Consider the following 16072-nt stretch of genomic DNA (forward strand, 5'->3'; position numbering starts at 1 on the left):
CAATGTCCTGAAAAGGCGAGGATTCGGTGATTGGACATCTTATTATGGTATTAGGCTCAAGCAGCAATCATAGCTACTCACAGCTAACGCCGTATTCACATCCAAAATCATAGTTTTGCCCAGCATGACAAGGTGGTGCGTGGCCAACGTGGCCGTGGGACCAATGTGATCGGCGACAACGAAGTGAACAGCCTAGTATCATGTCATATATCCCGCGCTTGTTCCATAATTTTGCAGAAGCATTCGCATGTTCCTGGCTTGTAATACATAAGGCTTTATGTAGATAGAATCAGTGGTCTGGTTCCTTGACAATAATGTCCAACAGAAGGACATCAGATGCGCCCTTTCTTCACAGCTCTGCATTTGTAAGGAATACGGTGTAGCATGGTGTACCTAAGAAAGAGCTGGTAGGAGCTGAGTTAAGATCGCAAGATATAATTCGCTTCCTATTCGCAAATCGCACATAATATTGCCTGCGATAGCGGAGATCGCATAGTCAGCATCATTAACAAGGCAGCGCACAACGGCGACGGAAACGCGCTGCGTTCAACACAGAGCCTCACAGGTCCTGTTCATAGTTTCGATCATTAGCTAAAATCCAATCAACAGAGGCTATAAGCCATTGATCCATGCTTAGCCAGGGAGAAGTATTCTATACCCCAGAACAGCACACGAGTAGACATATGCCGCACAAATTTGTTTCAAAGGGAAAAAAAGCGCATTTCCACGTTAATCTTTCGAGTTGAGACAGCACTTGTGTTACGCATGACAGGGAGGTCATCAGCTGAGATCAGAAAGCGCGTCGCCTTTTTAATTTTGAGTTGCGGTTCGTCATATCTGGCCTCCGCGGGAGCGGGGGTCCAGAGCGTAAGCGCTCGCGATCACGAAACTAATTGCATGGCCATATACTCGGAGAACGGATGTATGGAATATCCTACGCCGATGTTCTGAGCGCTGGTATGGGCGTAAGAGTCGTGAGAAAGAACACAACTGTCGCACTCACCTTTCTCGGGAGTCGGTGATGCGAGCCCTGTAAGTGTTCCGGTTCCTGTTGGCAAGAAACGGATCTTTGAGATCATTTGTCCTATGTTCCCACTCTGCCCTTGCTTCATGAGATCAGTGTGTTGGAGTAACGAGAAGAACCCATCAAGGGGCCAAGAGTATGGTGACGGCGGTGGCCATCGGAGAAGGAACGGGCCTGGCTTCTGTAATGAGATGAGAGCACCTGCCGGATAGCTTGCGCTGCTGTACTGATTCCACAGGGAGAAGATATGATGGATTTGGAAACAGATAGCCTAGGGTCACAGATATCCTGGAGTCACTGTGTGAGCGCATCTGTAAAGCCGAATGTGAAACGTACACCGTTACTGTCTGCCAGTTCCAACATATATAAAGGATTTGTCCCAGTCGCTATTGAACATCATCCAAACCAACATATAATACTCAGCGCACACCCAATGGACCACCTCAGCACCATATCGTCCCCCACTGGAACCATGCCGGATCCTGGGTCATTCTTCCGTCTGCTTATGCACGTGCTGAATAGCAGGATACTGGGGAGGAGTATAACTAGGCCCAAACCCATGAAGTCGTTGGAGGAATACGATATTGACTATGCGACAGGATTTTTTCCTCCACAGCCCTTGAAGCCACTTGAGGGGGCATTTGAACTATGGGAGAGAGCGCTGGAAGAAGCAAAGAGAGTATTGAGTCTCGGAAGCGACGTTGCAGAAGAGGCGGTGGCGAAGCAAGTCAATGGAGAGGGTTGGAGAGAAAGGATCCGCTCGGTAAGCCGACATATGGTTGTATGACTGCCACACCTGACCTCCAAATACATAGCTCCCTATGCTTGACGTGACATGCTTTGGTGATATCCGTCTACTCCAGAGAGCCCACATGGTCCTCGCCTTCTTGATCCACTTCTACGTCCACTCGCAGGTTCCTGCGAGCGATCAATCGCCGATCCATGTCCCAGCCTGTTTAGCAGTGCCGTTGGTCACCGTATCCCGCACACTTGGCATAGCACCTATCTTAACATTTGCCGACGTCGTCCTATGGAACTGGACCCCCATTGATCCGGAACTTCCCTTGTCAGCCACCAACGTAACCTTCATGCACACGTTGTCCGGCACTGCGACAGAGGTCGAGTTCTACATCTTATCGGCAAGGGTCGAGATCCGGGGAGTCGAGATGCTGCGAATCATCGATGGCTACGTCCACCAGACAGATCGTACAAGCCTTGCATCGGTCTCCAAGATCGCAAAGGATTTGATGCGGCTGGCTGCCGTTGTTCAAGAACTGATGGAGATCATGGCAAAGTCTCGGGAGACGGTCGATCCATATATTTTCTATTGGAACGTGAGGCCGTGGTGGAACGGTAGTGCGAGCGGACCAGATAAACCAAAGTGGATCTACGACGGCGTCCCTGATTCCGATGGACTGGACTTGGACGGACCATCGGCAGGACAAAGCACAGTGATGCATGCGTTAGACGTGTTCCTCGACGTCGATCACAAGCTCCAGCAAAAACGTAGCCCTGCACCATCGGAGAGTAACAAGGGTGCCGACAAGGGATTCATGGAAAGGATGCGGCGGTATATGTCCGGGAAGCACCGAGAGTATTTGGCCGACCTAGAATCCATTCCTCAGCCGATCCGATCCTTAGCCAAGGATACCTCGATCATTCGCGAGCCATACGATACGGTGGTCCTCACGCTGAAGAAATTGAGGGATGCACACATCCGTGTTGCCGTCCTATATGTGGTGACAATGGCAAATTCGATACCTCCAGGTTCGTCCGAAGAGACAGCCAGGCAACGAAGAACGGGTCCTGCAAGAGGCACGGGAGGCAATGAGGTTTCGACCTTGTTGAAAGCAGGGAGAGACGCGACCAATCGCACCATGATAAGAGGCAACAAATCGAATTAGACTTGGGAGGAGACATGGGTCCACTGTACTTGCTTTCGTTACATCTTGGTTATCCGGCAGAGCCGGCAGTTTATTTGTTAGAGTGTTGTTTCCGCGTCTAAATTAATCGTATAATTGTATGCATGCACAGGAATTTCAATCATCGACGGTACTGATCAGGCCGGTTCCATGAGAAGACTCACAATATTCAACGATGGAAAAGAGCCGATACACGCCAATATGGCGAAGGTGCTTGAGCGGAGCCTTGGTTTGCGGGCACGCCACATCGTGCGGCATGATTACATAATAAACGCGAACGCGTGTATATTGAGGTTTCGCGCAGGCGCGTTCTTCTCTGTTGAACCACTTGCCATCAGTATGAGCTCTTCAACCCCTCAACTTACAAGTGGCATCTGCGAACGTCTCCAAGTAGGAGACCGCGATGACCAGGAACTATGGGATAGCTCTCCCATCGTCCAATTCCTTTCGATTAAAAAGGTCTCGGCAGGTATCGCGACTGGGAGCTCCTCATCTACGGATAGGTTCAGAATCATTGTATCCGATGGCGTGCATTTTGTCCAGGCCATGTTGGCCACTCAGCTCAATCATCTTGTGGAAGAAGCCGTGATCAGCAAGAATACCGTGGCCAAGCTTGAGAAGATTACTTGTAACGTCATCCAGGAGAAGCGGTTCGTGCCCATTACAAAGATGTCCTATCCTACGATATCTCATACCTATATAGCTTGGTTGTTATACTTGCACTGAGCGTCGTACACAAGGAGGCGCCAAAGATCGGGACCCCTACTGCATTTGGGCCAGACAAAGTCCCGGGTTCAAGTATCCCAGCCAAAGACACGCCTACCTCTAGTTCCACTGCGGTCTCCACGCTAGTCCCAGCCCCAGCTCCAGCCCCAGCCCCAGCCTCAGCCCGCTCAGGTGGTGCGCCCTCAGCTTCGACTCAGAGAGGCGGCCGGAATAGTACAATCTTTCCTATTGAAGGTCTTAGTCCCTATCAGAACAATTGGAAGATCAGGGCAAGAGTCACACATAAATCTGACATCCGAACGTACTCGAATCAACGTGGCGAAGGCAAGTTCTTCAACGTCACTTTCATGGACGATACTGGGGAGATCAAAGGAACTGGATTTAACGCCGTGGTGGATGAGCTGTACGAGAAGCTTCAAGAGGACAAGGTCTACTTCATCTCCAAGGCTCGCGTCAATTTATCGAAGAAGAAATTTTCTTCGGTGTCCAATGAGTATGAATTGAGCTTGGAACGTACCACTGAAATCGAAGAAGTAAGTTCGTTGAATGCTGTTGATCACTCTGTCTCATATCTCCCTAGTGTCTCGATACGGCAAATCTACCGGTCGTCAAGTACAACTTTGTTGAACTTTCTGGTCTCCAGGATCTAACGAAGGATAGTTTATGCGGTACGTCCACCGTGACTACCGAGCATTACAATTCTAATTCTATCTCCCTTAGACGTTATTGGTATCGTCAAAGACATCGGTGACTTGGGAGAAATCAACACCAAAGCAAACCGGACCGTCAGTCCAACAATGTTCTTTTGTGTTGCAACGGCTGAGTTTGTGTTACAGATTCAAAAACGGGAGCTAACACTTGTCGATCGATCAGCATTTTCTGTCCGTCTCACTCTATGGGGCAAACAAGCGGAACAATTCAATGCAAGTCCGTCCACCGTCATCGCGTTCAAGGGTGTCAAAGTCGGTGAATTTGGAGGTGAGTAGCACTTTGTGATCAGTTCCTTGATAGAGTCTTTATGGTACAATCAAACCACAAGGACGCTCGCTTTCGATGTTCAGCTCAAGCACCATGGCTGTCAGTCCAGACATTTCAGAGGCCCATCTACTTCGTGGATGGTACGACGATGGTGGCGCAAGTACATCCTTCACGGCGCACTCTTCGGCAGGTGCTGGGTCAGGCGCTTCCATCAACCGCAACGAAATGCGCACGATCAGCGAGGTGAAGGATGCGCAGCTAGGCATGAACGAGGAGAAGCCCGATTACTTCTCTACTCGTGCAACGATTATGCATATCAAGTCGGACAACATATCTTATCCTGCCTGTCACACCGAAGGATGCAGCAAGAAGGTTGTCGAAAGCCACGACGGTTGGAGGTGCGAGAAATGTGATCGCAGTTATCCGAAACCCCAGTATCGGTCAGCCCTGTCCCAGCCCGATCTTCGCAACTGCTTAGATTTACACAATGTACAGGTATATCATGTCCATGGCTGTCGCCGACCATACTGGACAGGTTTGGTTGCAGGGTTTCAATGATGTCGGTGTGGCTGTTTTCGGTAAGACCGCAGACGAGGTCCACGAAATCAAGGTATGACCTCTCTCCTTCATCTCTTCGGTCCCTCAATGCCGTGCAGGAGAATGACGAAGCGGCCTACAACGACCTGATGCTGAAGGCGACTTGCCACACATACATGTTTGGGTGTCGGGCGAAACAGGATACGTTCAACGTGAGCCTTTCGTATGACGTACATCGACGGCAGCTGACACATCTTGATCGGCATCGCTTAGGATCAAACTCGTGTCCGCTATGGCATAACGCGCATTCAGCCTGTTGACTTTGCTGCAGAGGCCCGCATCTATATCGACCTTCTTCGGTCGCCTTGGGCCCAGTGAACGATCCGAAGATTTATCACCGCCATGCTACTCGACTCGTGCTCTCTCGTGATGTGAATTGTACCATGTACTCAGTCTTTTTTGTTGGACGCGTAATCAACACGAATTTTACAGCGTGAATTCGCATGGCGATGCTGATAATTATCATAAACATAAACATGCGATCGTATGTCAGTAGAAGTCGTGAGGAATGAGTATGTGCTGAGTATAGGATGAAAAGAAGCATCGATGTGAAATATCCATAGCGCTCTCTATAACGCTTACGGTGGTCCCAGAGGGAAATGATATATCTTTCTGCATATCTGCCATACGACGCTCAGTCCGTCCATCACAGTGTCCATCGCATGGTGTGCAAGAACAGGGAAATCGATCCGAATGCTGGTCGGCAAACGCAGGTGTCGCAAGGGCAGGAGCGCCGACCGCTCCTTGTATGGCGATTTCCCTGGCTTCTTCTCACTTTCGGGCGGTCGATTCGAGGGAGGCGACGTGACGTCGATGATGGTTATGGGCGTTTGCTGTGATGAGGCATCCGCCGCAGACACTGTCGGACCCGGCGAACCCTCCTCCGTCCGTGATACCACCGTGGCCGTGACCGTGACCGTTGGCGACACGTTATCCCATCCCGAACCCAAAATAGTGGAGCAACTGTCCAACGACCTTCCGATGCGCCCAAGGTCGTTGTTCATCCCGAGCGTTAACAAGAAGAGGACGAGGAAGAACAAGGACGGGGCTGTGCTCATCGAAACGCGGAAGAGACGCGAGACCGACGGAGGTATTGGAGGCGCGTCTACCACAGGACGGCCAATGTGAACCCTGAGTTGTGTATAGAAGTACTCTTCAAGAGCATATTTGAGCAGCCGTCGCGCGCAAGGCAGAGATTGATGATGCGGGAGATTCGACTGAACCGACGTTATTTCGAATTCTAATTATCAAAGGTCAGCCAAAAGTAAGCTGCTTCCAAGGCGAATGATGCTTGCCAGAGTGGGCCTCGACATCGACTCGTAGCCACCCAACTGGGATGTTGAACGTGGGCAGGATGACGTTCATCGCGTGAACATCCTTGACCTTCTCCTTGCCTTTGCTCGTGGCGCCCACGAGTTTCGCTTCCCTCGTGGGCTTCTGCCTGACAATGTACACCACTTCCACGGTCCCTGAGCTCGCTGGATTGATGTGCAGGCGGACCCAAGTGATCCACTCCTTACTGCTCATCTGCTCAAACGCGAGCGCCGACATGCTGTTTTGGTCCAGCTTAGGCGCCACGGCAGTCTCGTACCGCAGGGGCACGCCGTCCAGGCTTGCAGATGCGATCTCCACCCTGGGCGGCCTGCCGTTGTCCGTTTGCGGCGAGGGCTGTGCGAGGCCGAACTCCAACCACTCGTCATCCGTGTCCACCGGGGCGGGAAGTACGACGTGGACAGCATACGCATCGGGCAAGTCAGACCCGACAGACAGCAGCGGTGTCACAGTAGCGGCGACGGATGGGATCATCAGAGGGCCATCTCTCCGGGGTCGTATGGAGGACAAAATGGTCTCTCTGAGCGCTGATGAGGACCCTGCACGTGAGTCCGAAGGAGTCAGAGGCCGACTTGGTGGTCGGCTTGGGCCCTCCGAGTCATCTCGCCGTCCATTGCGGTGGGGTGGCGGTGCGAACGTTGAAGGCGAGGTGGGACGCAGAGCAACGCGCCCTCCTTCGGCGCCCACCTTCGACCTGCCGCTGCGCGCTAGCTCCGCCTTACGTGCCTTGGGGTCCGCGGACGAGTAGACGTCCACAGCGTCATAGCCAGCGTCAATGCCGTTGCGTACAGTGGTGTCAATCTCCTCGTCGTCCGATGCAAGGACGCGGAAACGGGGGAGTGAGACAATGAGTTCTCGTCTGCCGTCATCGCTGTCAGAAGATAGAGAGCTATCGTGGGAGTTGTTGGCGTTGACAGGAGCGGGAAGTTGAGTGCGTGGCGTGACAAGGACGACGCCTGATATCGTCACAGTGAATACGTTCTTGTGTGGCGGTAAGAGATCGTTGATATTCAGGTGGACGGTGATAGGTACAGAGGGACTCGGAGTGTCAGCATGAGCCGTAGGGGCTCTGCTCCGACCCCTTGAACCGCCGTCCGCAGATAGGAGGGAAGACATGCCAGCCTCGGAGGGTGTCGCTGATGTGTCGAATGTAAACTCGCCCACGTTCTGAGCTGGCAGGGAAACGCGCAACAGAGATGGTATCGAGGCTGACGTCGAATCCTGCCTGGATGGTGTTTGATGCATTGAGGGTCCTGTAGACGGCTTGTCCACAGGCGTGGGTGGATCAAATGATTGCTGCCTCTCCATCCCGTCCTTCGGGTGCATGGTCCCGCCAATTTCGTGGCCTGTATATCCTGCTCCGCCGACGATGGTCCATTTAGGATCGTGCCCCCTGACCCAGGTCACTTCCGCATTCTTGGCCTCAAGGGCAACATCCATACCCAGAAGCGTGGCAACTCCTGGGAACCATATGCTCGAGCAAGAGCCCGTGTACTCCAGTCGCATCAAGACCCCATCTTTCTTGCTCCCGCGATCACGCCCGCGCCCTAAGATAGTACAAGACATCTCTGCGCGCGCATTTTCTACGCCAACGCGGCGTCTTCCGTCTCGAGCGCCGTCGTCGACACCACGAACAGGAGCAGCCCAGCGAACACGGACGCGCTCAGTGCTTGGAAATGTTCCCTGGATTCCGACTCCATCAGGAAACCCGGGCGCGCTGGCTGAATCGCTGCTTTCGTCGTCTGCAAAATTCTGATGCAGATACGACGATGGGCGACGCGAGCCTGGTGAGCGCGTCACGTGAGGATCGGCCGTCATGTCCCAGGTTGCATCCGTTTCAGCCTCTGTGGAGGAGATTGACTGCGTAGATGAATTCGTGGCGTTGGGCGGAAACAAGCGAAGTTTCAGATTATTCTGGAGACACCTGGGAGTCGGAATGGAGAGCTTGATGGAGCAGATATTAGGCAAGAGATGATTTGTCTAGATGGGCTCGAGACTTACGAGCCAAGGTGCCCTTGGTGGAGAAGATAGATACGGAACCATCAAGCTGATGCCTGCCATAAACATGATAACATTCTTTTCTCCTATAGATCCCCGTCTACTCCGTGAAGGGGTAGTGCGTCTCTGGCTGTGTCCATCGCCTTCGATCCCATTCTGCTTGTATTTCGGTGGAAATTCTTTGGGAAGGACAAACGATACGTGATAACCAGTAACGAGGATATGTCCAGTGTACCTATTGTCAAGGTGAGGATGATCTGAGTTGCTTGATGTCGACGAGGAGGCCCGAGACGAATTGATGGTAGATTGATCGAATAATGTGGAATAGGGTATTGCTGATCGTGCAGGGAGGTTCAGAGCCCGGGCTGCATTGTGGAGCAGTGGGGAGTCGGCGGAGGAGAAATGGTAAGGGACGGAGTTATTGTCGAGAGGGTGCACTTCGTGATCCAAAATCTTAACGCTTTCCTCTGGAACGCACGCATGAGTAGGTACGATATTTGAAAGCAGAGTGGGTACGATATTGCGATTAGAGCCCGTCCATGAAATTAAGGCATAAAGGGAGCAAGCTCATGGAACCCACCTTTAAAAAGAAGAATCGCGCTCCCTGGGGTGATGCTGTCTACGGGTAGGGTGAGCTGACGAGAAATCAAGTAGTCGTCATCGGGAATTGGAAAAAAAAGATCAGTCGCCGGACCAAACACACCTTGAGATACATTTTGATTGCTACATTTGCTTCGTCTCTCTTGGCCTTTCCCTCGATTGCGAGACGCGTCACTATGTTCAACCTTGAGGTTTGTGGACTGATGGTGCTCGTGCCAGTTGTAGAGGGTGGTGGGCTTATTGTACGCGAATGACGCGACGAGAATGTTGACGGTGTGGACATCTCCGCAGCACGGATCGCGAGAGGAAAACGAAGAAGGTGGGACGTGGACACTTGAGAATATGCGACGCGTTGAGACAGATGGGAGAAGAGACGGAAGCAGATGCAGAGCGCACCAGGTTCTGGCACCGATTTTGTTGAGTACTAGAGGGTTGTGCGGAGTCAGGGTGTGGGCGGTGGGAGGACTTGATATGAGAGCGAGAGGCAAGGAGGTGGGTGGACGGGAGAGGCAGCGAAGAGGCGAGGGAGACGCGTCGGAATGGAGGACGAGCAAGGACAAGAAGGCCAGGGACCGAGTGCCGATAGCGACAAACAGAGGCCACCTGGCGCGGGAACTGGTCTCCAGTGCCTTGACCGACCCCGGAGCCACTGACGCGTCGCACCCGCAACCCCCACGCCGTCGATGCTCCCGCACGCATGTCCAGCCCCCCACCCGCCCCCCATCCTCGCCCCACAAATTCGCCCTGCGTCTCCAGCACCCAGATCGCCCGTTTCCCCTCCTTCTTGCAACCCCCTCAATCGAGACGAGTCCCAGTCCGTCTGCCGGTTCGTTCCAAAAACCGAGTTTTGCGATCATGTGAGCAAATCGGACTGACCAGTCGAGTTGGCCGTCGACGACGCAGCACTGACATCGGCCACGGCTTGCATGACTTGAATGTGCGATCGGCCGGAGGACGGCGTCTTGAGCGTGAGTCAAGCTCTGCACTGCTCATCTGACTACAGGCGAGATACAGCGCGAATGATGATGATTTTCGTCTCATGGCCATGGGACGATAATAGAGCTGAGAGAATCGCATCAAAAATAACCCCCGAGATACTCAAATCTCAGACCAAGGGGGAGTGCCGTTCAGTACCTTTTTCTATCCCCGTCACCGATCACCTCGCTCAACGGAATCAAATCCTGACTCGTCTTCATTTTGGTCTTATGAAGGAGTCAACGTTTCGGAGGTTCCACCGCCATGTCCCTGGCTGCCCAGGGCCCGTTGTAAGATATACTTAACCTTCCATCCTCGCTCTAAATTGCTCGTTGACCCTCTTTGCGACCCTTCAGCGAGCGCTCCACCGCCCGTCCGAATCGGATCTCGCCCGGGATCCTCCACCTCTTTTCCCATCCCGTGCACATAGCACGAGCGCACGGGGCAATCAGGTCGTACTGTATTGGTGTGGGTGCACTGTCTTCGCTCATCGCCGGCCATGATTCCGTTTTGATCGACATCATCTCAACCTCGCGGAAGGGTGTCATGCGCCGCCATCGATTCATCAGTTGCGTTGCCAGCTAGATGCCTGTTCGCTGCGCTTGATCATGCAGATCTGATCAGGCATGGCACGATGCTTGCATTGAGCTTGACGGCATCCGTGACGGGTGATCGTGCATACATACAAAGTCGTCCTTCATGGAGCAATCAACCCTGTTCATACCGTGGCCCATCGTCGACAACGTGCGGATTTGATTATATTCTTACTTCCGCCCTGCGACATCGTTCTGGTCGTGGCTGTCTCACGACGAGCTCCCATCATGCCCGCCCGCAACAATGCGGTTTCAAGTGCGTCGTGCCTGCGGCAGTGGCACGGCCGTACGTTTTATGCCCCATCGCTGCCGAAAGTGGCCTGGATCCCGATGGCGTGTCCATATCCAGTTCAAACAAGCTATTCAGATTCGGGCTCGCTTCACGAACAATCACTGTTCTATTCCTGGTCGTTGGTCTTGCCGGAGTCATAAAGGCTGTTAGAGTATCGAAGCGCGCTGAGCCTTCGCCACCCGATCAAAATCACAGCGCCGAGAGTTGCTTTAAGTGGGTGGTCTCCGTCGAGCGGAAGGCATCTCCCGCGCTCCTCGATGCTGGATTCTAGGCATGCGCTGCGGGAGGGTCACTGGAAGCCTGTGACACGCATCCCGTCTTGTTTCAGATCACTGGCTTTTACCACGATCATTCTATTAATGAAACTCGTCAAGAGTTAAGTGCGAAAATCAAGAACACGGCGAAACGAGACGATATGATATGATTGTATGGAACTCAAGACCGAAGGCTCAGTATATCAGTGAAGGAGGATGACGAGTAGATGATACAAGTGCTCTGTGTATATGATATTATACTAGGTAGCGACCCCAACGGCGATTCAGAACATCAGAATCTAGACGTGGGCAAGTCACCCCATTCTACCAGTGGTTTCGGGGGTTCAGACACCTTCAACGATGCCCTGAACGCTTTCGGATCCTCGATATGAATCACGCCGTCTCTCAACGCACCCTCCGAGTCCGCGCGGGCAGGGTGCATCTCCAAAAGCTCGGGCAGTGCCACAAGCAGTTTCTCCACCGCCTCCCCTTCCCAGTGCTTCGTGAAGTCGCTGGCAAGGGGCTCGGCGTCGGCCGCGAAGTCCTCTCTCCAGCTGATCCCGTCCACAGCAATACCTGCCTCTTGCACGAGGCGCTCGAACGCCTCGGCCGCGGCGATGCTGACGTGCTTCGGCCGCGGTTGCTGAGAGCGGCTGTGGACGGAGAGTTTGGACCGTGTTGTGGATGACGGATGAACATGCGACAGGAAGATCGCGAGGACTTCGTCCTTTGTGACAGTCGCCAGCTCAGCGACGTCCTTAGAGCCTGTTTTTGTTTAAGTCAGCGCCGGAAGCTCTCGATCCAATACCAAGAGGACTCACGGCGGAGGAAGTCAAGGTATCCGGAATCGATATGGGCCCAATGTCTGTTTACCTCCTCTGACAGGTTCTTCGGGGCCTCCGTCCATCGTCGCTCGAGCCCTGCTTTCTGTTCTAAGAATTCGTCCTCGCTCATCGCCTCGATCACACCCTTCATGTGTTCCAAAAACGCTTCGATGCGCTCTTCCAAATATACGGGACCTCTCTCGCTCTGAACAACGATGCGCAGACCTGATTCGTTCGCGCCAGGCGCGACCCATTGCGATGCCGAGACGATGTAGCCCAGTTGCTCCTTGGTACGCAAGATGTTGAAAGCGGGCTCAGAGAGGATCTGTGTCAGGAGCACGGAAACGACCCGGAGACGCGGGTCAATCAGCGGTCCAAAGTGCACGTAATAGCTGAGGGAAGAGTTCGGTTCGTTCGGGTTTGGAACCGGTATCGACCAAACGTAGTTGGAGCCTGGAGAACGACTGTCAACGACTGTCAAAGACGACGGATGCGATCAAAACTACCTTCGGGTAACTGAAGTGACAAGTCGACCATCTCAGACGGAGGCATCGGCGACGAGCTGATGATGTCTTCTGACATCTTTGCGAGGTCAGCAGCCTCCTGAAAGCACAGTTCTCTTTATTGGAATGTCACACGATGAGTGAGAAAGAGGGACACACATCTTTATATATGTTACCTTCGACCAGGATTCGAGAGTAGGTTCTTGATAGAAGCTTCTTCATATGCTCTTCTACCTGCTCGACAGTAACAGCTTGAAGGGAATATGTTAGCCCGATTTGTGAAAAAAAAAAGTAACGGATTTTTCTTACAATCGATGACTTGCAGCTTCTCTGCTATCGTCCATTGCTGCTCAATCATCAGGTAACGAGTGAAGTAGTCCGAAACACGGTAACTCTGTCCGAGGAAAAAGTTTTGCCACTCCCTTTTTGCCTAGTTTGACAGCGGCATCAGGCTTTGGCCCATACACATATCATAATGGTAAAAGCGCACCTGTTCCTTCATGACTTCTAACCTATCCGCCTTGATTTGGACATTCTTCAGTCGTTCTAGGACATCCCGCAGGAGGACGTGCAATTTATCATTGTAACCGCTGACGGAAACATATATGCCAAGTGTCGATACTGCGACATTGGAACCCAGGCCAGCCAACTCTGCGGCGTACGCATACTCGGAGAGTGAATCGGTCACAAGCTCGGCGTAGATGCTAAACACAAATTTAGTCGGCTTCACGGCCTGAAATACCACATACTGACCGGGTCAAGACGGATGCCAAGGGTGATTCGTTTGCTACAGGGCTGTGGAGAGCAATATGAGTGTGTTGGGATTTTAGAGGGATGTATGTGCGCGACAGACGTCCGAATATCCACCATGACATAGGCTTTTGGGACCCAGAAGCGGTCATCTTTCTTATGCCATAAACTCGAAAGAGCAGTCTCGCGAACGAGGTGAGGGCGTGGCTGTGGCTATCAGATAGGCAGTGTTCATCAGTTAGATGCGATAGAGGCATGAAAATTATGAGACGTGCTTCGGCAACTTCTCGCTTGTCGACGTCCAAATTTTGCGGTATAAAATCATTCAGTCGCGGGAGGTGCAGTTCTGGGACGACATTAGGGCCTTCAGCCTTGCAAGGGAAAGACGTTAGTACCAAATGTCATGAGTGCCCTCGTGAACGAAACATACCAATTTGACAAACTCTTCGTCGAAGTTCTCAACTCTAAACTCCGTTCCATACCATGGCTCTTTCTGCCACTCCTTCTTTCCTGTGATACGCTCATGATCTTCTTTCTTCGCCATCAATACAGCGCGACCTTCTCCGACTCTCAGACCCTCTAACGCTTGCTGCGCTTTCTTTTCTGCCTCGCCTTCAGCATCCCATTCCCAAACAACATGAGCCGCTTTGATGGTCAGGTCGCGAGGTATAGGACATGCGAGATGCTCAGAAACTGATACTGCAAAGTTGTCGGGGCGCCGTTTTTCTAGGAAACGGAAACGGATGTTGGAGATGAGACTTCGTTCTCGTTGGAACCATGCAGGAAGTGGCTGTGAGCGTAATAAAGAAAGGTAGTTGAATGCCGCAAGTGCACATGCCCTGTGGTTTTCTAAGATGATGATAAAGCAGTTTAGCGTGAGCCGAATCAGCAAGAGAAACCCATTTACTGAAGCCATCTTCAGTCAAATACAGCGTGATTTTGAACATCTCAAACCCTCGACCAAGCTCTTGAGGTCCGCTATGGATAGCAGTAACCCAGCCTTTGTTCTTCAGGTACGAATGTAGAGATCCCGGCCCTTCATGTCCTACAAGATCAGCGAGAAGCTGTCCAGGCTTGTGGCGCCATAATGGAGGTTGATATTGGAACGGGAACGATATCTCTATTGCATGAAAGTCCATGACAGTTTGAACAGATATCAGTTTCTAGCAACAAGAAACCGTTAGCAGTGTCAGCGATCCAGTAGGGCTTGGACCTACGCCTTTCTCATTCGTACCGAAAGGGTGATCTTGAATCATAGGTAATGGGTCCCGTCCGTTATTCTTGATTGGAGAAAACAGGTCGACAACCATCTCCGAGAGCTCATCCAGAGATTCTGCACGGTGAGATTCTGTCAAGAGACGCCTTCAAAATCAATAAGTCTACTCTTACCCTTGCCTAATACGCAAACTCTCATGCGGCCAGCACAATATTCTTTGGTCCACCACTCAATGAGCCTACGACGGGTCTCCTGTCCGACAAAGCCACCGTCCGCTTCCGTTTCACTGGTCGCAGAATTTGTGGATAGGGCAGGTGATGCAACGCGAGACGGGATTGGGGACGGCGCAAGAGTGTTACCAGTGACACTTTTTTTGCCATTCGCGCCGTTGAGTAAACCCTTGGCTTTGGCATCCTTACCTGCTTGCGTCAAGCTCTCTTTGTTGCCGGTACCGAATTTGCTCCACGGATGACCAGGTTTGGTGAGGTATTTGTTCAACTGGAAGATGCGCCACATGTCATTTTGCAAGTTCTTCTTATTCTCGGAGTCGACGGCGTTGAGCTCTCGCATAGTGCAGGACGGAGAGAAAAGCGGGCTGTGGAAGAATGCAGAAAAGCGTTCGAGGGCGCCTTGCAGCATCGGCGTGGCGACGTTGAAATAGTAATTTGTGTTATGCGAGGCTGTAAATGCGTTTGACGATCCATTGTTTTTCGACAAATACTGATATGACATCAGTATGATGCCTCAGCCACTCGGGGGTATTCATACCTCAGAATATTCATTTTCCTTCGGGAATTGTTCGGTCCCCTATCAAATTATTGTTGAGGATTGTATGAAGATTTCATTCCCAAAATTCTTACCATGAACAACAGATGTTCACAGAAGTGCGCAAGACCAGGCATGTCAACCTATGTGACTTGTGAGTACGGATTGCTTTTTCAGGGAGAGTTGTCGTGAGAGGTTCCGCTGCATATTCGTGGACCAGCGCAAGAATCCATCGTGTCCCGATCTATGTTTTCGGGACATAACTGATCCTGAGTACTCGTGAGGGTGTTCTATGGCGCCCCGACAACCGAGAATGGACTCTCGCCCTCCACAGCATGCACATGGAATTGTCAATGGATACGTACAGGATCGTCCAGATGTCCAACAGCTACATCCAAGCTTGCGGCAGACTTGTCTGCCTTGATATCTTGAACCAACATTGCCTGCAAACCATTGTCTAGTCGGATGAGTCTGTAATCTCTGTCATCCTGAGGAGACTTCTGGATAGGCTTTGTATAGAGAGAGTATGCGAGGCCCTTCTTGGACGTGTGGTGAAGCCAGTGCGCCTCCTCATTGGGGGTGGCCATTGTAGTGACCAGACGATATTTGAGAAGTTGTAGTGGCCTGAGGGTGTTATAAGCAGGAAATGAATGGGGTGTGCGACCCGGCACTGCGAGACGGCGTAACATGAATTCTGGAGACCTCCAGGCTGGGGTACGTACT

At 52.0% G+C, this 16072-nt stretch overlaps 6 protein-coding genes across 6 annotated transcripts; 3 read left to right on the top strand and 3 right to left on the bottom strand.

The window, feature by feature from the left end:
- Positions 1-1108: 1108 nt before the first annotated feature.
- HETIRDRAFT_167592 (uncharacterized protein) lies at positions 1109-1387 on the bottom strand (the record flags this gene model as incomplete). Its single annotated transcript, XM_009544653.1, has 2 exons — positions 1109-1312; positions 1361-1387. 2 exons carry the CDS (start codon positions 1385-1387, stop codon positions 1109-1111), a joined length of 231 nt encoding a protein of 76 aa, XP_009542948.1.
- Positions 1388-1583: 196 nt separating this feature from the next.
- HETIRDRAFT_43434 (uncharacterized protein) lies at positions 1584-2928 on the top strand (the record flags this gene model as incomplete). Its single annotated transcript, XM_009543487.1, has 2 exons — positions 1584-1787; positions 1840-2928. The coding sequence occupies 2 exons, from the start codon at positions 1584-1586 to the stop codon at positions 2926-2928; spliced, it is 1293 nt and encodes a 430-aa protein (XP_009541782.1).
- Positions 2929-3285: 357 nt separating this feature from the next.
- Positions 3286-5565, top strand: HETIRDRAFT_309703 (uncharacterized protein; the record flags this gene model as incomplete). Its single annotated transcript, XM_009544654.1, has 9 exons — positions 3286-3596; positions 3650-4205; positions 4253-4340; positions 4393-4457; positions 4509-4650; positions 4712-5090; positions 5146-5260; positions 5307-5399; positions 5461-5565. 9 exons carry the CDS (start codon positions 3286-3288, stop codon positions 5563-5565), a joined length of 1854 nt encoding a protein of 617 aa, XP_009542949.1.
- A 110-nt stretch (positions 5566-5675) lies between these two features.
- On the bottom strand, positions 5676-9460 carry HETIRDRAFT_471549 (uncharacterized protein; the record flags this gene model as incomplete). The annotated part of the gene is made up of 5 exons (XM_009544655.1): positions 5676-6464; positions 6559-8523; positions 8581-9044; positions 9158-9212; positions 9281-9460. 5 exons carry the CDS (start codon positions 9458-9460, stop codon positions 5826-5828), a joined length of 3303 nt encoding a protein of 1100 aa, XP_009542950.1. The 3' UTR covers positions 5676-5825.
- A 956-nt stretch (positions 9461-10416) lies between these two features.
- On the top strand, positions 10417-10737 carry HETIRDRAFT_100289 (uncharacterized protein; the record flags this gene model as incomplete). Its single annotated transcript, XM_009544656.1, has 2 exons — positions 10417-10442; positions 10509-10737. The coding sequence occupies 2 exons, from the start codon at positions 10417-10419 to the stop codon at positions 10735-10737; spliced, it is 255 nt and encodes an 84-aa protein (XP_009542951.1).
- Positions 10738-11431: 694 nt separating this feature from the next.
- Positions 11432-15879, bottom strand: HETIRDRAFT_31896 (Metallo peptidase M16B). The gene is made up of 16 exons (XM_009543437.1): positions 15715-15879; positions 15445-15492; positions 15353-15391; positions 14758-15304; positions 14586-14701; positions 14276-14531; positions 13799-14217; positions 13644-13739; positions 13472-13581; positions 13372-13413; positions 13109-13322; positions 12928-13048; positions 12778-12869; positions 12622-12718; positions 12113-12568; positions 11432-12056 (listed from the first exon to the last, which is right to left on the bottom strand). Exons 1-16 carry the CDS (start codon positions 15787-15789, stop codon positions 11584-11586), a joined length of 3201 nt encoding a protein of 1066 aa, XP_009541732.1. The 5' UTR covers positions 15790-15879; the 3' UTR covers positions 11432-11583.
- Positions 15880-16072: the final 193 nt, after the last annotated feature.

Source organism: Heterobasidion irregulare, assembly GCF_000320585.1.
Source record: "Heterobasidion irregulare TC 32-1 unplaced genomic scaffold scaffold_02, whole genome shotgun sequence".
NCBI classification, from domain to species: domain Eukaryota; kingdom Fungi; phylum Basidiomycota; class Agaricomycetes; order Russulales; family Bondarzewiaceae; genus Heterobasidion; species Heterobasidion irregulare.